General features: G+C 41.4%; 3 protein-coding genes across 3 annotated transcripts; 1 reads left to right on the top strand and 2 right to left on the bottom strand.

Moving 5' to 3' along the window:
* Positions 1-1,432: 1,432 nt before the first annotated feature.
* On the top strand, positions 1,433-10,284 carry LOC307256901 (soluble guanylate cyclase 88E-like; the record flags this gene model as incomplete). The annotated part of the gene is made up of 18 exons (XM_080036017.1): positions 1,433-1,552; positions 1,725-1,865; positions 2,706-2,845; positions 2,995-3,129; positions 3,673-3,796; positions 3,900-4,019; positions 4,172-4,256; positions 4,493-4,579; positions 5,424-5,541; positions 6,205-6,334; positions 6,511-6,657; positions 7,524-7,670; positions 7,780-7,936; positions 8,016-8,125; positions 8,707-8,796; positions 9,381-9,527; positions 9,631-9,753; positions 10,135-10,284. The coding sequence occupies 18 exons, from the start codon at positions 1,433-1,435 to the stop codon at positions 10,282-10,284; spliced, it is 2,271 nt and encodes a 756-aa protein (XP_079892143.1).
* Positions 10,285-14,644: 4,360 nt separating this feature from the next.
* LOC307256900 (ADP-ribosylation factor-like protein 3) lies at positions 14,645-17,878 on the bottom strand (the record flags this gene model as incomplete). The annotated part of the gene is made up of 6 exons (XM_080036016.1): positions 14,645-14,701; positions 14,929-15,114; positions 15,233-15,283; positions 15,666-15,782; positions 16,915-17,058; positions 17,861-17,878. 6 exons carry the CDS (start codon positions 17,876-17,878, stop codon positions 14,645-14,647), a joined length of 573 nt encoding a protein of 190 aa, XP_079892142.1.
* A 1,099-nt stretch (positions 17,879-18,977) lies between these two features.
* On the bottom strand, positions 18,978-21,455 carry LOC307256823 (uncharacterized protein). The gene is made up of 8 exons (XM_080035927.1): positions 21,392-21,455; positions 21,169-21,223; positions 20,906-20,977; positions 20,777-20,824; positions 20,516-20,548; positions 20,133-20,390; positions 19,804-19,902; positions 18,978-19,091 (listed from the first exon to the last, which is right to left on the bottom strand). The coding sequence occupies exons 2-8, from the start codon at positions 21,218-21,220 to the stop codon at positions 19,009-19,011; spliced, it is 645 nt and encodes a 214-aa protein (XP_079892053.1). The 5' UTR covers positions 21,221-21,223; positions 21,392-21,455; the 3' UTR covers positions 18,978-19,008.
* Positions 21,456-22,129: the final 674 nt, after the last annotated feature.

Genomic DNA, 22,129 nt, shown 5'->3' with positions numbered 1-22,129 from the left:
ACATTCTCTTTTCTCTCACGGTGCTGTGAGTTATGGGCATTCCACGTGCCTTTTTCAGATACTTTCTCGCTTTCCCATTTATTCGCCGGCTTACCAACCGCTGAGAAAAAAACTCCAGTTGTGAATTCCTTATAAACCTCACAATCTGTGGGTCTGTCTAGAAGTGATGCTGGCCTTTAACTTGATAAAAGGCGGCTTTCGTTTTGAACTCAAGTCTTAGCCGAGTGGCCCACACACACATTGATACATTGAGCTCAGCAGGGGCCGGGAGGGGGAAGAAAAAAACATTTTCCTTATCCCTGTTGAGATTGGATATTGATTTGGCTCCTGCCCTGCTCCACAATGTCCCCCCCAGTGGGAAACCTCCCAGGCTCTGAAAGGAAATGTGGAGTCACCCTGAGTCACTCAAAGTCATCTGCAGACACACAATGGAGGCTGATCAGTTGCTGCACCTTATATGGGTTAGTTTAAGAATGTGGGTTTAGTGGAAAAAGCTATTTTGCTTCATTAAAAGACAGCAATGGAGGTCAGTAGCCTCATTTGAATAAACAGATTTTCATGTTTTCATGTTTATTCATAGGCACTTGAACAACAAATATCCAATGAACAGGCTTACAGCATTTATAGCTAATGCTAATTTTCCAATGACAGTCCCTAGAAGGGCTTTTATTTAAACAGTCATAACAAATACATAACATAGCCACCTTAAAAACATACAGGCAGGCACAGACACATTCAAAATCATACAAGGCACACACACACACACCTTTATGTCACCCCACCCCTATATGTGACTATCAAACATATTGTCAGTTTGATTTTAAAAAGCTGTTGATTTTGTATTGCTTTTAGCTCAGTGGGCACCTCATCTTATGCCTTAGCTCCCTTGATTGATATCTGGTCAAAGGAGCGTATAGGCGATTTAACAGTTCCCTGCCGTCGACTTTCGATTTTTGTGAGTGTGGGGATGCATCACACTACTGACTCAAACCGATCTGTGATTTCTAGTGTATTCCTATTGCTTATCCACAAGTGTCTTTTGTTAATTCAGTGAATCAAAAAAAAAGTCACTCACTTTAAACGGGCCAATAACAAGATAATGAAATGGGACAACTTCTTGTGACTGGTGTCATCTGCGTTTGAGAGGTGGCCCTGTGCAGTGTGTTTATGTCACATAGAGAGAGGGGCCACAGCCACCCGGCGCTGACAGCTGACACAAGAAACAATAGAGCCCTCCTTCACACTCAAGGGCCCTGTGTGTGATAACGCAACCCTTTAAAACCTTTAGCCCTGTTGGCTTTCAGATGAAACCCCATTTGGCTGGCCTAGTCCGAGGACGTTCAACGGAAAGAAAAAAAAACTCCACAGGTGTAGGGTTGAGAGTCAAAAAGCAGTAACATTTAGTTTAAGCGTCAGTCCAGGGGGGGGCATAATGTACGGGCTGCTGTGTGAAAGCCTTCACGACTTCATTAAGGAATCGTATGGAGACGACGTTTGGAAGCTGGTCCGAGAAAGAGCAGATGTTAGATTACACTCCTTTGTCACCCACCAGGTAAAGTGGTCCTGTGTTTCCTAAAAAATAAATGCCAATGTATTTGCTTGCTGTCTGTTTGCACCTATAGCGTTTGTCACTCTGTCTTGTGTGAAGTCAAAACTTATCTTTTTTGGAACTGATGATAAGGTCTGTATAATTATTATGGATGTGTGTGTGTGTGTGTCTGCAGGTGTATAGCGAGAGTGTGATTCCTCGCATTGCAAAGGCAGCCAGCGGAGTGACAGGCACGCCCTACAATGAGCTGATGAACTCCTGGGGGGTCTACTTTCTGGGTTTCGTCGGGAAGTACGGCTATGATAGGATCCTCAAGGTGAGAAAAACAAACTTGAAACTGTTATAACTCTTGTTATCTTCTGGTAAATGTGTGAGAAAATGATGAAGTACCCAGCGACAGTTGTATCCTTAATGCTATTATTGTGCTGGTGCAAGGTTATGCAATCTACATCTTAGGTTTTCCTCTTTTAGTCCTTAACTACTGTTTTTTTTTGTACCATATTGTAAAGTGTTACCAGAGTAACTACTCTTTTTAAAAGGGTAACTACTCTTTTTTGGAAGAGTAACTACTATTTTTTGTGTACCTTATTGTAAAGAATGACTATGTAACTCCAAATTAAGAATTGACCACATTGCACTCATTGCTCAAATATCATAAAATAATCATCATGCTGACTTTAAGCAAAATACGGTGGATTTTTTTTTTTAATATATATTTTATTCATACAAATTTTCCAAAACAATTTTTTTTAACAATACACAGAAAAAGATGCACATACAAAAGACATAATACAACAACAACAACAACAACAACAACAACAACAATTATTGGATTTCTTTTTAAGGATTGTGTCAGCAATTTAGTATTGCACTTTCATGAAGTTGTGTGCCTCGCAAAAGACCATTTATAAACAAAAACAATGCTGGTCAGAATGACACCAGCAGACGGCAGGATATCCTTATTAGTAACTTGTGTGGGTCCAGCTCCAGAGTTGTTTGGTCCTAACTTTTTTGTCTTCATTGTTCGTCCTCGAGCACAAGCCATAACAACTCTATAAACTGACCTTTCTGTCCTTAAATCAGCGTGTCCCTTTGAAAGTACTATAATAAAAAGCTTTCTCAGACATGACTTTTTACCCTCTGCCTCTGTCTCCAGGTGCTTGGCCGCCATGTACGTGACTTTGTCAATGGCCTGGATAACCTCCACGAGTACCTGCGCTTCAGCTACCCCAAGGTGCAGCCTCCCACCTTCTTCTGCCAGGAGGAGTCAGCCACTGGGGTCACCCTCCACTACAGGTCAGGAGGAGGGGAGACTGATAAACTATCAAGCCTCAGATATATAATAAAGTAGAAGAGCAGCAGGGCAAATGGACAGACAGCTGTGTGAGGAAATCCTTCAGGCCGATATTGACTTTTTTTTTCTTCCTTCTCTGTGTGACCCTCAGGAGCAAGCGCAAAGGTTATCTGCACTACGCCATGGGCCAGCTCAGACAGATGGGCAAACAGTTTTATGACTGCGACATCCATGTGGAGGTGCTCTCTGAGCAGTCGGTCGGAGACTACTCCCATGTCACCATGAGGTATACATGCCCACGCACGCACACACGCACGCACGCGAATAACTTTTTAATTCCCGGTTGAATGTACATTTACTCGAGTAGCCTTCAGAATATGCTACTTCTGATCTGCTTATGTGTATGAGCTGGTGGATACAGTGATGTCCCTATGGGGATAAATACATAAATAATATACATGTATCTATCTATCTACATTAAAAACATTACTGTCTTGACTTGTCAGTTCCATCAATAACAACAACAACAACAACAACAATAATAATAATAAATATATATATATATATATATATATATATATATATATATATATATATATATATATATATATATATATAGAGAGAGAGAGAGAGTCACAAGGTAGGCTACTGTATATATAAGAGTGAATACTTGTACTAATAATAATTGAGTGACAATACATTTCTGAATGCAGCAGTCGATATATATAGTGTAGTTGAGTACTTATTTCACCACAGTTCATTCTAAGCCTTAAAACTGAATTGGAAAACGTATTGCTCTGTGTGTGTGTGTGTGTGTCTGTGCGTGCAGGCTGAACTTTGACAACTCAGCCTACCGCTACATCATGAAGGAGGACGAGGAGGAGCAGGAGATTCTACCCATTACTTCAGACTTCTTCTTTGAAGTCTTCCCCTTTAACATCGTGTTCAGACAGGTAATCCCTTTGTTGAGTTTATACATTTCCTAAACCCACCAGGGGCAGTACATTAACCAAATGAAGAAGCATTCACAGTCACTGCAATTGTTGGCCTATTCAGGACATGGTGGTGCATAATGTTGGCTCAGGCCTGTCCACAGTCTTCCCCGACCTGGATGGGAAGAAGATCAATGATGCCTTTCTGCTGGCTCGCCCCCTTGTGGAGTTCACCTGGAACATGGTGAGAGTGAGACCATTGCTCAAAAGAGTTGAATGTAATGCTTCCAGCCAATTCAGGGTCAAACCTAACAACACATGTATCTTGCAATATGGGATTTAAGATGTGGTTGTATAATGATTGCAGAGAATATTGAATGAATCCTCTCCACACAGATCATTTCGCACCCCAACAACCTGTTTGAGATCATGTCTGTCACGCCCGTGAAGCGAGAGAGGAACCTCCACAACCGAATACAGAGTAAGAAAGAGAGAGATAGAGAGATAGAGAGAGAGACGCGTAGGTAAACATTTATTTTGTGGGTGTATGTCTGGTGGGGTTTGGACTCGCCGGCTTGTGGTCGGATCAATTTTACTGCAGTTGCGAATACCATGCTCAATTTAGGTTGCATTAATAAAAAAAATAAATAAAGAATGTATGTTCTTGCACAGAAAAAATCATCTTGAAAATTGTTGAAAACCCTTTCTTTCCCACAGATTCTGACTATGAAAACGCCAATCGCACTGCTGATGTAGATGTGGAGCTCATGGCTTTCCAGTCCATCATCGGAGACGATTACAAAGGTCACAACTTTTGTTAACTTTCTGTTAGTTAAAAAAAGACACGTAGCAACACCTGAGCTATAGTCTGTGTGACAGTGACAACATAAAAAGCCTATTTACATGTAAATACACATTCAAAATACAAGTAATCTCACTGTATAGGAATGGTTTGACATTTGGGGATTTAGATGGATAGATAGATAAATAGATAGATAGATAGATAGATGGATGGATGGATGGATGGATGGATGGATGGATGGATGGATGGATGGATGGATGGATGGATGGATGGATGGATGGATGGATGGATGGATGGATGGATGGATGGATGGATGGATGGATGGATGGATGGATGGATGGATGGATGGATGGATGGATGGATGGATGGATGGATGGATAGATAGATAGATAGATAGATAGATAGATAGATAGATAGATAGATAGATAGATAGATAGATAGATAGATAGATAGATAGATAGATAGATAGATAGATAGATAGATAGATAGATAGATAGATAGATAGATAGATGGATAGAGAATACTAACACAAAAAGAAAATCCTTGATACATTTTTCATTCGGAATTATAGATTTAAAATGTACTCAGGGATCAGGACCATTCTCCTTAACATTCAATATGAAGCTTCTGCCAGCATTGAGTTAGCTGAGCCAAACATTAAAATAAAGCAAAAATAATTCTCCCCAATTGGTCAAGCCATCTATTTAAAAACGCTAAACTGCTAACTTCATTAGGATGATATTGTTGACACTACTTTCTGATGCTGAAAGTGAACCAAAAAACAACAAAAAAAGCCCCTCTCTAAATGTTTGTATTTTGACATTTCACCTCCTCCTCCTCTCTCAGACGGTAACAGCGCTAATGCCATGGAGAGCTGGGGTGACGGCAGCCGCTGCCTAAAACTGAAAGGCCAAATGAGATACATGCCAGAGTGGGAGTCCATGCTCTTTCTGGGAACCCCTGTGTAAGGCCCATGCGCACACACACACACACACACAAACGCATGGACGCACGCACGCACGCACGCACGCACGCACGCACGCACGCACACACACACACACACACACACACACACACACACACACACACACATCCCTATACACACCAATGGGCCGAGATCTTTATTAAAACGCTGCAGTTGAAATGTAAAACATTCTAAAAAAATAAAACAGCAAGAGGGATAAACTGAATTACGGTGCTGGAAATAAAAGCCTGGGCAGTGAATCAAATGAGGGGCCCATTCTAACAGCACTTACCATGCGTGAAATGAGCTGCTAATTAGCTCGTAATCAGACAGTGCAGCTCTTGTGAGCTTAATGGGAACCCATTTGCAATGGAGAGTGTTTTCAACAGAGTACATTAACCAAACATCTCCCTCCTCCTCTCCAATGCTCAAACTATTTGGTTTCGCGAGCAAATGCTCTTATGCCTGTATTGACAAAACTACCGAATTGCTAAATGTCACACCACACTGCTTACATTAGCTGTATTAACTAAAAAATAACATGTCTCTTGCAATCACTGTCTGTAATACCCCAATTATTGTAGATACGGATGCTGTGGTTGTTGTGGCACGTATCATTAATATTATCCTTGTTTTAATTTGTCTGTATGTGTGTGTGTCCAGGATGGAGAGTCTGAGTGCCATGTTCAGGACCGGCCTGTACATCAATGACCTGAGCATGCACGACTCCAGCAGAGACCTGGTACTGGCTGGCACACAGCAGTCTGAGGAGCTGAAGAGAGCTCTCATACAGGTTCACTTTGCATTTTTAGATATGTGTGATGTGTGCCCTTATTTCAGCCTAGCAACCCCCCCTCCCCCACCCCCCCACAGGCCACCTTCCTCCCACACACCCGAGATAAAAGCCACTGATTATAAAAAAAAAACTCATGGTTATTCATTTCATTTCATGCCCCACTGTGAGTGCAGGAGCAGAAGAAGTCCAGTAAGCTGGAGGAGAGCATGAAGATGTTGGACTACGAGATGAAGAAGACAGACGACCTCCTGTACAGAATGATTCCCAAGCCGGTGGCCAAGAGGCTGCGCAAAGGAGAGCCGGCTGTGAACACCTGTGAGGTCAGGATTGTAGATATGGTGCACCATTCTGTATTAGACACTGATGTACACAATTTTTTTTTTTTACCAAAAGCAACAGTTAAACATTATCCGGAAATACACTCATTCAGAGAGTTAGATGTGAAGATGGATGCCACTTACTATATGATAACTATGAAGCTGCATGCACAGGAGCTGCTAAGTTTAGCTTAGCACAAAGACTGGAAACACTGGGAAACAGCTAGCAGGCCCGCTCTGTCTAAGGCCATTCATATAATTTACAAAAGCTACGGTGGCCTTCAAGAACAAAAAGCTAGTTACTAAAGATGGCATCATCCACCACTGCCTCAAGTCTTCCCACAATATCAGGTGACAAGGTGAACATGTATTTAGTTACTTATTCTATAGAAGTTCTTCTTCATCGCCAACAAGTGTATTTCTGGTGGACACCCATATAAAAACAAGTTAGGCTGTATCCGTTCTCTGCTACTGTAGAAACAAGGTGCCCTCCTTTGGCTCCCTGCTCCTATGTAGATATAAAACCACCACTAAGGTAATAAAAAAAACGGATTATAGAGACTAAACTTACTTATGATTATTATATTCCATTTCATCCAAGTCTGTTCTGAAAATTGCCAATTCCCTTTACACACTGCACCTTTGGTAGATGGTGGCTGGGTAAACAAATCTAAACAGGCACACATCCATATAAATCATACATGTGTAGTCCCACTATTGGAGACTGCTTGCTACATTTAAATGCAGGTTGAGTGTTGCTTCCAGCGGTGCATAACAACACTGTCACAACAAATGTACCAAAGAATGCCTGTCTCCGTCGCCTCCATCTGCCTGCCTGCTCATCAACTCCCTTATCTGTGTCCTCCCAGGTGTTCCCAGATGTCACCATCCTCTTCAGCGACGTGGTGGGGTTCACTCGCATTTGCAGCCACATCACCCCCTTGCAGGTTGTGTCCATGCTCAACACCATGTACACGCTGTTTGACACGCTCAGCGAGAAGCACCGCGTCTTCAAGGTCTATGTGCATTTGAACTGTGTCTGATCAATTTTATCCTGTAGCAGTACTGCCGTGTAGAAGCTGCCATGCCTGTCTTTTTTTTTTGTATTTGTTTTTGATTTACTAGGTTGAGACTATAGGAGATGCCTACATGGTGGTAGCCGGGGCACCAGAGAAGACAAAGTATCACGCTCATAACATCTGTGACATGGCCCTGGATATGGTGCGCTCTATAGATCACCTGAAAGACCCCTCTAATGGGAACAACATACAGATACGCGTCGGTGGGTTGATGGCTTGTCGGACCTATTTATTTGCGTGTTAATGGCTTTGTTGTTAAGTCACCTTTTGATGGGGTTGCAGGCATCCACTCTGGGATGGTTGTGGCGGGAGTGGTGGGACATAAGATGCCACGTTACGGTCTGCACGGTGACACGGTCCACACTGCATCCGCCATGGAGAGCAGTGGAAAGGTGAGAGGGGGAATCTTTTTCTCCCCCCTATGTGCACAATAAAAACAGAGCGACATAAATACATTTTGCAGGTAAGATTAATTAAAACCCCTGGAGGCGTCTTAAAGAAATCTCACCTCAAAGGTCGTTAAATGTAAGGAAATAAAAGGTAATTCAATCCACAGAGGTAAACAGAGGATCAAACAAAGTGGGCATCATTGAAAAAACACTTACAAATAATAGACAGAAATATCAGATGGGACTATAGTCATTTGGGGTTTCAACTTCAGTCAGACAGGTTCTGAGCCATCAATTTCAATATAGCTGTTAAATAGCTGAACCCATGTGTGAGTAATTAAGAAAATGTACAGATTGCATTGTCTTGTATAATCACTGTGTATGTCACCATTGAGTTGGAAAAATACTATACTAATATACTCATATAGTCTGATGCTTAATGTAGACATTCTGCAAAACTTTATATCAAAATTAATTGAAAGGACAATATCAACTTACGTGTAAGAGACATGATGCTTAGAAGTATAAACATAAAAGAACTGAACTGATGTTTTAACTGCCTGCCTATTCTTTGTCTCATGCAGGAGATGCACATTCAGCTCAGCAGCGCCACCTACGAGCACCTGAAAGGCAGTAACTTTATTTTCGAAAGAAGGGGCACCATCACCATCAAGGTTAGGGATCAAAACTGTTACCAAAGCAACTGCACGCTCCGCATTACTCGCATTCCCTCAGCCACTGTTATAACTTGCAATTCATATTACATACAACACAGCAGAAGGCAAAATCTGCCTTTATCTGCACATCAACTCAACCTACCAACAACTTAACATTGAAGCTGTAATGTATCTTAATGGAAGCAATCAGACTTGATAAGCGTTTCTGAATCTGAAAAATACATTAAATAATGGCAACTCACAATGCCTTGGCTCTGGGGAAGGGGGGGGGGGGGGGAACGCACTTAATATTCAGAGTGGATCATTTCAGCTTGCTTGTTGATTTGCCTGCCTGTATTACTGGGGCTTTTTGGCTGTGCACTCAGTGATAACGTGCTGCTGATTACAGGTGGAAACGTCAAGAACGCAGTAGTGACTCATTTTTTATCAGGCAACTTTCACGACAAAATCTGACATCTGTCCTTATTTTTTACCCCCTTTCATAACATAAATAGTTCCTATGAGCGCATTTGTCAGCTACCTTTATATCTAATCCCTAAAATCTCTCTTTTACTATGGTCTTCTCTTTGTCCATGTTTAAGAGCAATGTTGAAATCGAGACCTACTGGCTGAAAGGAAAAAGAGACAAAGACGGCAATGCTCAGGCAGCATGTCCTCAGTTTGAGATTCAGACCATCAGTAAGGCCACCATCTCAGGTCAAGAGACCACAGCCAAACTGGAGGGACTGGTAAAAACCAAAAAAACTATTTAAAGACAGTCGCTTGAATGGCGTACATAGGCACCACTATCTCTGATTCCCTGAGTCTGGTTCTGTCTTTGCCCCTCCCCAGGTTTTCCCACTGGTAGCGGGGGAGGATGACGACGACGTAAAGTCTATTCACTCACATCGAATCAAGATGGAAATTTCGGGCCATTCACTGGTTGACCGGGTGGAGGAGATGTCGGGTCTTAAGGTGAGAAGCACTATCTGGTGCAGAGATTTATTTGATGGCTACTATGATTTTATTTTCTTCTCATCCCAGCTTTCCTTTCCCGGGTTATTAAAGATTTTTAAAGCCTCTGAAAACCTGGTCAAAAATAGCAAAACTCAATCTATGATGTCAAAAATCTGATTGAAAATAAATGTTCATAAATATTAAAAAACTTAGTTTTAGTTAGTTCAAAATACTTACTGTGTCATTAGATCCAGATCATAGCCCGCCTCATCTATATTGAATTTCTGTAATGTTTATCAGACATGAATGATATTATCTTCAATTTGGATTTATAAAGACCAACTCCCCAATAGGCCTACATAGTCTACAGGGGCTTTAATTCTGCCTTTCCCCCCACAGTCCCACCATAAGGAGTTTTTGCAGAGCGGCCTCCATCACGCTCACCTGGATCTGGTCTCACCGGAGTCGGACGTCAGGGACTCCATCATGGAATCCCCTACTGGCTCCTGTGACTCCGCCTCCAAGAGTGCCATGTGCTCTGTGTCGTGAACCCATGCTGCTGCTATAGCCAGTTAATAGTGTTTATATAGTGTTTTATAGTATTAGTTTTATAGTACAGTTTTATATAGTGTTGTAGAACTCACTCAAAGCACTGGATATTAGGCCAGATAGGAGTGCAGTTTTTTAAAAATCTTGTGGCGATGCCATGACAATCTCTTATGGCGTGTTGTTTGTATGCGGACTAATCTGTATTGCGCAAATTTTCTAGTGGCCTTGCTTGATAAAACCTCTCTCCGACAATACAGATATTAACTTGACCATTTATATCAGTTTGAACAGCTGCCTCAAAGCTCTACCATCCCTCTGAGCAAACACGTCCACTCTCTAAACAATACCTCACATCAGCAAACGCCACTTAGACTCTTCTGTGAGCCCATTACGTTTCAATTCCAAACAGTGTTCACTGCCACGTGGCTCAGCTGGACACGAGTTGTGTATTTTCCTATTCTGTCTGTTCTGCTGCAACTTGTAGAGATTGTGTAGTCTTGTTTCATCTCCGTCCCCATCCCTCCTCCCTTGTTCTTCTTACACGCCTGAATTCATTGTTCTATATCAGTCTCGTCAAACACACAGCCACGGCACAATGTAAACACCTGTCAGCCCAGTGAAAATAAAGTGAGATGACACCATGCCGAGCTGAGCTTGGATCAGTTTGTTACTGCGTGTCTTGTCACTGAAAGGCATTTTCAGATTCAGACTCACATTTGTTTTACACTTTTATTGCACACAATTCTCCATGTCTATGGATACATTTTTCATGGTGTCTATGTGTGCTTATGTGGCTTTCAACATAACTGTAGGCCTATTTATTGGGCTTGTCTATTTTTCAATAAACATGGGAAAAAACAACACTTTACCATAATGTGAAGCTGACGGCGATTTATTAAAAGAGGAAAGTATAAGATATTGAGGATAGCTTATATCAATAGCATTGATGCTAGCTATGTTGGAAGGGTCTGAGCCGCTTTACTTACATAACCGTTACAGATCCTAGGTTGTGTATTAACACCAGTTTTCTTTCAGCGCACATACAGTATGGAAAGGTAAAAGATTGACTGATTTCGACAACAAGCGTTCTCCAGAATGGCTGACTACATCTTTAAGTAAGGTGTAATTCAGCCTACTACCCGCCTAACAGTGCTGAGACACATTCATACTTGCCACTAAAACAAGAATCGTGTACTCTTAACATAAATACATTGATAGACACAAATATCCATTATTCACAGTCAGACAATGTTGCCCACTGACTGATTATCAGAGAAGCTAAGCTTGTAGGTGGTGTCCTCGCGGTCCAGGCTGCATCCGCTGGCTTTGTGGGGGCCTTTAGGGGGTGATGAACTGATGGAGCAGTGGAAGCAGAAGGCGGAGAAGAAGGCGATCAAGAGCAGGAAGCAGACAAGGCAGAAGATGACCACAATCAAGATGGTGTGCACGTCCACCAGCGGCAGCAGTGTGGTGGTGGTGGTGGTTAGGAGGCTGGAGGCTGTCGGTGGAGCTGTGAAGCCAAACACTGTGGATAACTGGGGCTTCAAGGAGGGCAGGTGGATGAGCTCCGGCATGATGGAAGGACACGGGCACTCAGACGTCTTTTGTTACAGCTTAAAAGGAGAAAATACATGTTTTTAAGTTTGGTTTCCCACATGCACCGAGAAATGTCAGATTAAAGGTGGAGTCAGCGATTCTGAATAATGCTTGTTGTCAAAAGTGAATACAATCCGCTTACCTGTCCGTACTGTGTGTACGCGGAACAGATAAATCCAGTCTGAATAACCTAAGCTCTGTAAACGGGCATGTTGCTAGCTACAGTGGGCCCCTTTTGTTTACATGCCCTTTGTTTACATACCAGTTTAGGCTGTTAACACAGGATTTCTTTTCAGCGCAAACACAGTACCAACGGGTAGTCGATCAAGAGCATTCACTGATTTACAATCATTCTCCAGATTTGCTGACTGTACCTTTAATGAGCTGATGCAGAAGTAATATTTCAATTCAATCATTAATCATTAATTCAATTGGAGTTAAAGGTTTTTATGTATGGCCAATCAATATGTATAAAACTATAGATAAGCACATTAATAAATAATGACTTTGTATTATTTTTACATTCTTAACGCAATGCATTTTTATGCAATCATAAGCCGTATTACAAAAAGGCAACATTATAATTTTAGCGACATCACTTCCATATATTTGAAAGCAACAGGTTGTTCATCTTCCGCACAGAAAACCAAACCCAGACCGTGTCATTTTCCTCTCACCTGAAATGCGTTGTTCGTCAGAGCAGGGCTTGTCTTTTGATGAGCAAGGCTTTGTAAAAATGAAAGATATAGAGGCCAAGAGAGGGAGGACTGATGAAGAGAAGTGGCTGGTGAATGTTGTGAAACTGGGAGGTTGCCGTGGCAACACTTACTGATTGGACACTGGAAGTGACATCATATCAATTTAATATGAAGAATGTGTTTTGAGGACTGCATATGGGGATGTTTGGAGGTGTTGACTGATGACATACTAATAAAGCTATAATATTTACACCCAAATCGCCTGTAGCTTATGATTTAGTAGCATTCTTCTAAATAAAAAAAGGTATATACTCAATCAAACATGAGCTATGGAATAGCAATTAGTGGAATCAGTATGTGTCAAGTCAGATAGGCCTTTTTGTAAAGAGCAAACCCAAAGTCTCCTCATCAGAGCTAGGATGACAGGCTCTCTAATGCTGCCACCTGTTGGTCAAAGAAGCAGCATTTGGCGACACACTGCAAAAGGAAAAAAGGCAAAACTCATCTTGCCACCAGGAGCACATCTCCTGTGCTGTCTGCTCTCTTTCATACAGCCAAAACCATCCTTTATTACAAGCTGTAATTGGTTCCGCACCCCCTGCTGGGCTCTCTCAACAGGAGTCGATGCCTAAAAGATATTTCTATATTTTAGGACGTGCACCAAATTTTTGTTCCCATGGAGATGACTCAATATTCATTCATTTTGTCACAGACTTGCAGCAAGTGCACCGAAGGGCTTTTTTTCAAACCCCCTCATAAATACCAAACAAAAGAAAATAAAAAAATATCCATTAGCATAATTTCATGTAGAAGAGGATACATAGCAAAGCCTGCCAGCTGATGTGATTTTGAAGGACTTTCAGATGCTTAATTACAGCCCGAGAGAATAGATACAACATATCAATTAAATCCAAACTGCGAGTAGAGCCAAAATGGCCGAATAGAGAAGGTAACATGTGCCAAGGTCGGTCTGAAGGACAAGTATGTGAAGAACGGACCACAGGGCCGTGTGGGCCTTCAAGCCTGCAGGGGGGTTTCTGACCTTTGTCACGTCCAAAGAGATGGACCATATGTAGGTAAAGACCGAGGAAATCTGAGGGGCCCGTACAATCTTTTTTATGGATCTCAGAACAGAAGGCAAAGAAAGATTTTATTCCTACAGAATAGTCTATTTGTATTTCTGCTGGGAGATCACACAGCGTTCACAGCTGGACATTAGACGTGTCATATGGGCAACTGTGAAAAGGGATCCTGACAGTGCTCTAACAGGCGTACACAGCGTTGCGAGATTGTCCCACAATAAACATGGAAAATAACCGTTGTGAGACAAGAAAAGTCTCCCCGCTGCAAAATTAGTCAGCCTCTCTGCGTGTAATTTCCCGCACTGTTTGCTCTACTCTGCCTTGAAGATTTGATATCTTGCTCTTGCCAAGCATGTATATAATGCTCTCTTCTCTCGCTTTTCAATTAGTTTCTCTCTCTCTCTCTCTGTACAGTGCAAGTGCTTGTCATCAGAAATAAAGTAAGACGACAGCTGAGCAGGAGTGGATCCCCGTGTTATGGTTACTCCCGTCACTCATAGAAGCGTTGGCATTTACAGACACATTCACATGTTCCCTGTCAATCACTGACAGTTGTTATTTGGTGCGATTTGAAAGCAAATAAAGGCAAAATGGCAGAAATGACTAACTATTTTATTAAAAACCCTCAAAACACATACGTTACAATCATTCTGAACTGGTGTCTATGTGACAATTTTACATGGCTACACACTCTCAGAAAGCACACCGATAAACCAGACAAGGACCATTGGGATAAGAGGGAACACAACAAAAAACATACATTTTTCAGGAAAGAACAGTGATTAATGAGTGCCTAAAATCTTTCTCTAAAATAAGCTAAATTTGCAAAATTTTCATAAAAATGTCACAAATTGTAGAAACAATTTCACAATTATCCTTTAAATCGGCGAGGGGAGCAGTGAGTTGTATTGATGTTAAATAGTATGAATTATCTCTTATAATCCCTCATGTGACTCACTGTCACTGTTGCTTTTGGACGCTGGTTCAATCCTTCTTCTTCTTCTTTTTCAAAATGTTGTTGCAAATCCAGTTCATGCCATCCTGCCGGGGAAATGAGAATAAAACGGCCTAAATCAGTTTCATACACCCGTCAAAACCATCAAACTAAGCAATGTCAAAGAGGTCTTCAGTCTCTATTATTAAAAGAGATTGATTTTCTTAAAGTACAATATTGTACAGCTGGGGGGGCAGGGAGCACTTGTATATGGTTCATTAGGTTCCATCTGTGGAAGAAATCAATGAGTAGAACTTGGGACTGTGGGTCTGACCTGAACTCCCTCCCCGGACACAGCGGAGCAGGCCTGAATCTGCCACTCCCGGTCCCGGTACGTGTGCAGGTTGAGTCCCTCAGCGATCTCACTGGCCGGTGAGGACGTGGCCAGATCCTGCTTATTGGCAAAGATGAGCACTGGAACGCCCGCTAGATTCTCCTCCTCAATCAGCTCGGACAGCTCCTGCACACACACAAACACATAACAAATATGTACGTTAATTGACTTAAATGTAGGGTATTGTTAGATCTTGTTGAAGTGTATTTGCGTGCCAAAATTGAGAAATGTACACAGAGCTCACCAGTCCTGTCTCCTCAAACCGCTTCTTGTCTGAACTGTCAATAACGTAGATCTGAAAGGACAAATATGTAAGAATTACATTTTTCTGAAAGCAACAAAAAAAGAATATTCACAGTTTCCTTTTTGCCGTGACATTTTCCTGTCCTAGTGTAAACAAAAGTGTCAGTGACTGTCAGTAATTTGTGAATACATGTATGTGTGGCGTGATATCCAGAGTGTCAACATATTAACAACTCCTTGTGAGTGTATGACAATTCATACATTTGATAACACTCTTATGTCGTTTTCATCTCCTTTTTGTGGTGTATTCCCACTAACGACCTGTGTGGAACCACCTTGCAAACGCCAATGGGGTTCCATATAGAGAATAAAGCCAACATCAACCAGAGGGAAAACTTGTTTAATTTGGTTTGTATTGAAGTTATGTCACTCACCAACAGGTCCGTGTTTTCCAGGTACTTTTTCCAGAATGGCCTGATCTTCCTTTGTCCTCCAATGTCCCAGACATTGAGTTTCATGCCATGTGAGGCGACACTCTTTATGTTGAAACCCTGTAGTGAAACACAAGGCTTGAGTCACTGCACTGCACACCACCGACTTCATTAAGTATACACAGTTCCCAGTAACACAGCACCTGGAAAGCCACGGAAATGGTTATATGGCCATTCATTAAGCCACAATGTTCCGATGCACCAGCGTGTGAATTAAATTCTGTAATGTGAACTTGTTATGTGTGCGATCATGTGTCTTTATAAGGAAACAGTCACTGTGTTAATTCCCTAATGTTTTTCATGACCAAGCTCCTTTTGGTTTCTGATGCGGCGACGTTGTGTAACAACTTTATCCCAAAGGGCCAGCTGAGGAGAAAATCTGAAGATAAGACTGGAAGGATCAAGTGCAGCGTGTGTGTGTGTGTGTGTTTGTCAGGCCTAATTTAGCTCTGTGGTGACTATTGCCGTGGTGAACCAGACTGCATCCACTCCACCCGGTGTCTGATGAGCCTGACCTGGCAGTACAATCTGCTCTAGGTCTTGTCTCGTGAGAGTAATATAGAGGATGTTATTATGCGTATAATCATATTTCGAGGTTAGTGTAATCACATCTAAAGAGGCTGATAAAAAAAAGACCTTAGGAACAGCGTGTAAGATCTTCTGAGAAAATGTGTTCAGAGCACACGAACCAGGGAGGTCATGTGAGGCCACTGTTGATCTCCCGCTGACAGGTTATTTAACTGTGCTATACCGGGATGATCGGACATGCTCAAATCTAATTTGTTTGACTAATTGGCAATCGAATCGTGTGTACATCGCAGGAGCTATATTTTCTTTTGACAACGTGTCAGAAAAACAAAGGTCAGCTGAATCTCATTACTCGGAAGAGAGGATTCCTTGACAGCAGACAAACTACACTGGTCTGTAAGGAGTGGTGACTTGTTGGCTAATACACTATTGATGGGATATTTTTAGCAGATACACCCATATTATCTAAAAAAAGACAAAACGACAAACATCGGGTAATGATATAAAGTGCTGTTCAAGGTATGATGATTTCATTAAACTGCAGGACACAAAGACATTTCTCCATTGATTATGCTGTTTTATACACAATGAAGTGACTTTGTCTTAGTGTATGATAGAGTGTTTGTGTGTGAGAGAGTTTTAACATATCCATCCCCCCTCTCACCTGTGTGGGTGTGATCATGTTGACATCCTCAGAGGCGAGGCTCTTGAGCAGGGTGGTCTTGCCGGCATTGTCCAACCCCAGTAGCACTATCCTGACCTCTCGCTCAGTAGATCCCTTCAGTTTCTCAATGACAGAGAGTAAGCCCTGCGTGTAGGGAGGGTGGCGGGGTGTGGTGGGGGGACAGCAGACCGTAAACTATCTGCGACATTCACAACATCCTTTAGTTTTTGTAGAATACACTTCTACACTGCGGAAATTGAACATATGGAAGTTTAATCCATATTTTTTTGGATTATTCTTGGAAAACCACAACAATATTGAACATCTTTATTTTCGTTTTTTTATACACTGTCTTCCAATTGTTCTCCGGGTATTATCATGGATGTCCCAAAGACGGTTTTTCAGACATCCGATTTGAGGTCAAAGCTGCCCCTACATTGGCCTACAGCACTGTTGAGCGAACATGGGTGCCCACCTAGCCCCAGCCCTCTTCCTTTGGAGCTACTGAATAGCTTCCCCCTCCCAATTCAGTCACAATTAATCTGTTACTTCATTTAAAACCCCCCCAAAATCCCAAAAGCACCAATGTTGAATAGAGCATTCACATAGGGCACACTGTTTAATGTGATTAGTCTGAGTCTGAGGCAAGGTTTCACAACCACAGACCACCACACTGCCAACAAAAGAGACAAAATATAGCTTACAGTATTTGATTCAAGGTGAACATTACTACAATGGTACGTATGCATCAAAGGGCATTAGAGGTGCAATTCAGATGTATAATCAACACTATTTGACCAGCCAAGCAAACTACATGAACCAACCATGATAGCAGAGCTGCTTCATCTAAACGGAGTTAATGTGATACACTTAGTCATAACCACATCCAAATAGTTATTTGTATAAAGCTAATATGGAAATTCCTCCAGATTATAAGGTCACTTACCTTTGGAGCTTCTCCCATGGTGGCTTGTTTCCTGTTGCTTGGCTGGAGGGCTGTAGCTACATTATCCAGTGAAGCTCACACAGGTGTGTCAGCCATCCAAGTTTAGCTATTAGCAGAAAAATGGTCCCAGCAGATTTCTGTTTTTCCCCCCTTTTCCTCTACCGTAAACTTGGGTGGCTATATGTGTGTACGCAATAGTAATGTCTACCTGGTAATCAATTGCTCCTCACTGTCGCAGTGGAGTTAGCAAGCAGGAAGAGGGGGGGAAGGGTGGATGGAACTGGGGGATTAGGAGGCCAGAATTAGCTCTAGTCATCCATGTAAAGGCCAGCCCATCCACCCTCCATCTCCACTTTGCGGTGGCTTTACCTGGATTATCCTTTAGCCACCTGCTATGGGAGGAAACGGAATAAACAGTCCTTTCTGGCACACTCACACACATGGATGTTATGAGGAGAAGACAGAAAAAAAGTTTAGACATTTTGACATATGGCTAATGGGTGTGGGATTATTTTACCGCAGAAAATCAAAGACACTTAGGGCAGCATGATGCTGACAATATAAAAAAGAGATTAACACATACATTTCTAAGGATTATATAATGTTACAGAACAAGGGACTTAATTATATTGTGTGCTCAAAGGTCAACTCTCATATCCCTCTCTTGGAAATGACTGGATGGCATTATCATCCCTTATATCCATTACATTCAGTCGCTATAAAGCAACTCTGTGTGGCTTGTCTGTAATGTGCGTTCTTATTGCGTGGAGCATTGAGCGGGATTAGTTTGAGCGTGCCTGTCCTGTGTCTGGATTAAAACATTTCTAGGCTCTTTTCCACAACTGAACAGGCTTTATGGTCAGTGGGCGTGGTTAAACATGATTGCTGTTTTGAACGGCGATCCACCCAGGTCCTGGAAATGTCTATAAATAAGCTGGTAACCTCACTTGATGACACACACAACACACACACACACACACACCAAACCCACACACACTGAACACACACACACTGAGACACTCAACCTTTAAAGCTGGAGATTAAAGAGGTTTTATTTTTATAGCAGTACTACAACAGCAAATAAGCAAAGAATATACGTATTCATTTTTAAAAAATTGATAGACATAGATAGGTTCTTATTTTCTTATTTAGGACGATCTTGGTGTAAAAGGAGCTGGACCGCCACTCTGTCCGGCTTGTGTCCTCTGCTCCCTTCTCTCTTTGTGTTTTTCTGCAGAGAGAGAAAGAGCGATGGGGGTGCAACAATTAAAGGAGTAGTTTGTCAATTTGGAAAATGTGTCTAGTTCTATTCTAGAACGCTAGATGAGAAGATTGAAACCACTCTCATGTCTGTGTGATGATGAATATGTAGCTGGTGTAAGCAGCAGGTCTGCGTAGACCAGACCAGACTGGAAACAGCTAGCCAGGCTCTGAAGATGACAGGTTCCAACTCCAAACATCTCTTAAGCTCACTCATAAACATGTCACAACTTGTTTGTTTAACCCGTACATAAACAAAAGAGTAAAACCAACAATTTGCCATTTTGTCGATGGCTGTATCCAATATCACTCCCTCGCTAACTCATCAAGAAACAGTGTGGCACAATAACATTCCCTGTGAACTGCAACTTGTCATTTTAATCAGATATAACATTTTAGTTAGTGAGCTCTGATGGAGGGATTTCCGTAAACTCTGGAAGAAGCCTGGCAAGCTGATTGCATTTCCAATCTTTCTGCTAACCGAAGCTAACTGGCTGAAGCCTTATTTTTTTAAAGACAGATATGAGTGTAATCAATCTTCTCACATGGCTCTTTGCAAGAAAACTTTGCATGAAAAGACTGAACTATTACATATTTAAGCATCGGAAATATATATTAAATATTTCCCCATTATGTACTGTTTATATTTTGTTGTGTCACCTATAATACCACAAACAACTTACTGTTGTCTCTTTGCAGCTTGAACTTCATAGCCAGCCCCATGACCACAACCAGGACTAAAGCGGCAACACCACAGATGATCAGGAGCACCTCAGAGTTGTCTGGATGAGGACACACAGTCAAAAAGGCAAAAACACAGACACAGTTTAGACACAGGCTATGAAGACATCATTATTCATATTTTAAAAGTCATTAAATGTTTGTGCTCTATTAATTTAAATTAATTAATTGTAAAATGCACTAAGGTAAATGAGTTCAAATGCACATATTACATTACAAAGGCAAAAGCAATTAGTGGCTATGTGAAATAAGCAGGGGGATGTCTACTTACCCTGAACAGTGACTTTGTGTGACAGAGAGTCAAACCCGCCACATGAGCTATTCACATGGCAGGTGTACAGGCCTGCATCACTCACTGACGCGCTTTCGAAAAACAGCTGGCTTCCATGTGGTTGGTCCCCTTGGAATTCCTCCCCATCCTTTTCCCACCAAAAGGTCAGGTTTTTAACAGGAAGGTCATGGACACAGCTTAGAGTGAAGTTTTCACCAGCGTCTGTAGATCCTGTGCTGTTGACAGAAACCTGAAAGTCTGATAGGCAGAGTAAATATAATATTTTTTACTCAAGACATGTATTTTATTTTTAAAAGGTCATCAGATAGTTGTCACTTTATGAGTTTAAGTGCACTGCCATAGACATAGCTGCTACAGGATACCTGTTGTGCAGTTTGATAGAATAGCTGGAGGTACTAGAGAGAAAAAAGTAAAAAATGGAAAGGAATGAATATAATGAGTCCACTTTCAATTGAGAGCAGAGCATGAATGCAACATCCAAGCTATTCATAAAGTTCCTTTTTAGAAAACAAAAATGCACATTGTACTAGCACACCCTATGACCACACCTCATCATTAATTACTCTAATGTCCCATAAATGTAAATGTTCAAGTAAACAAATGTAAAGAAAGATGGCACTTACCACTGCTGCAATTTGGTGCTGTAATGTTTGCGCAGAGGGTAAAATTATCTGTAGGGAACACAAGAGATGGAAAGAAAATTGTTAGGAATATTTTTCTTATGCAACTATATGTATGTTTCTTTTTTTTACCTGCCACCGCAGATTCTGCTTTAGCGTTACATTTCAGACACTCGTAAGGGACACTGGTGGAGCAAACGCCAGCTGAAATAAAGAAAATAATTTATATGCAAAATAAATATGATATAGATGAGACAACCTAGACAGTCATACTGTACATGTTCCTAGATAATAGGAATATATATATATATATATATATATATATATATATATATATATATATATATATATATATATAAAGTATGTAAACGGCAAAAGTCAACGTGGTGACCTACCTATGAGGAGATCCATAAGCAAAAGAAAGAGGGATATCTCAGTCACTACCATTCTCTGTTACCAAAAAGGAATAAGTTATAAGTAAAATTAGACTATCGATTTGACGTGAACAAATGAGGTGTAGAAATGATCAAAGCACTGACACATGTATCATTCTGTACATGAGCTAGGAATCTATAATATATATTTACATTATAATGCTTAAATTATTGATTTTCTTACCTGTGCTTCTGTTGTGTCCTCGCACACCGAGTTGAATGATGACCTGCTCTACTTTGCCTAACCTAATGTTCTTTGCATGGGAAAAGGAACGGAGCAGCTGATCATAAACACCGATACCAATGCAAATCAATGTATTCCTGGAACTGTAGCACAAACAATACCGCCGTTCATATGTCTTGTAGGTGTGTGTGTGTGTGTGTGACGCCAATGATGACGGTGAGGCTGCTGCTGCCTTTTTATGTTGTCAAGCAACATTTTAGTTTTAAAATGATGGGAAGTTCAAGCTTGTTACACACACCGATGGAAATAAACAGAGGGACAGACACAGGGATATAAAGACAGTTATGCCGAACTAGCCTGTAATGTTATCAGCAAAACAGTGGTTTACTCATGCAAATCAGACCCTGCCTTTGCACACACATACACCGTGTGATTTGACACAAACTATTAGGATACCATTGCTCAGAATGTCTGGGATTGTGGCAAAATTGACAGAATTTTGAAGATTGTTTTGTGATCCAATATCATCTTTCAGTGAAATCACACATGGTCTTCTAACACAGTATTTATTTGTGCAGTGGCCAGTAGAGAGTGCTGCTGATCATCCATCTTTTTTTCTCAACACAAGGAGCCGGCCAGTGGTTGAAGAAGTCCTCATATCATTTCCTTAGGTAAGTGTTGTAGTGTACATTGTAGCAATACGTAGCTACTAGTGAAAGTAATAATGTATTTTATCTC

The sequence above is a fragment of the Ammodytes marinus genome, assembly GCF_949987685.1.
Source record: "Ammodytes marinus genome assembly, chromosome: 10".
In the NCBI taxonomy this organism is placed as follows: Eukaryota; Metazoa; Chordata; class Actinopteri; order Uranoscopiformes; family Ammodytidae; genus Ammodytes; species Ammodytes marinus.
Note: the sequence above shows the minus strand (reverse complement) of the source record. Positions and strands in the feature narration are given on the sequence as shown.

What these genes read in the sequence shown, in the direction of transcription:
- LOC307256823 (XM_080035927.1), bottom strand. Translation starts at nt 21,220, where the DNA reads ATGGTAGTGACTGAGATATCCCTCTTTCTTTTGCTTATGGATCTCCTC. An exon ending in AGCAGAATCTGCGGTGGCAG is followed by an intron (nt 20,825 to 20,905) that starts GTAAAAAAAAGA and finishes TGTTCCCTACAG; the next exon opens with ATAATTTTACCCTCTGCGCA. An exon ending in ACACAAAGTCACTGTTCAGG is followed by an intron (nt 19,903 to 20,132) that starts GTAAGTAGACAT and finishes GTCCTCATCCAG; the next exon opens with ACAACTCTGAGGTGCTCCTG.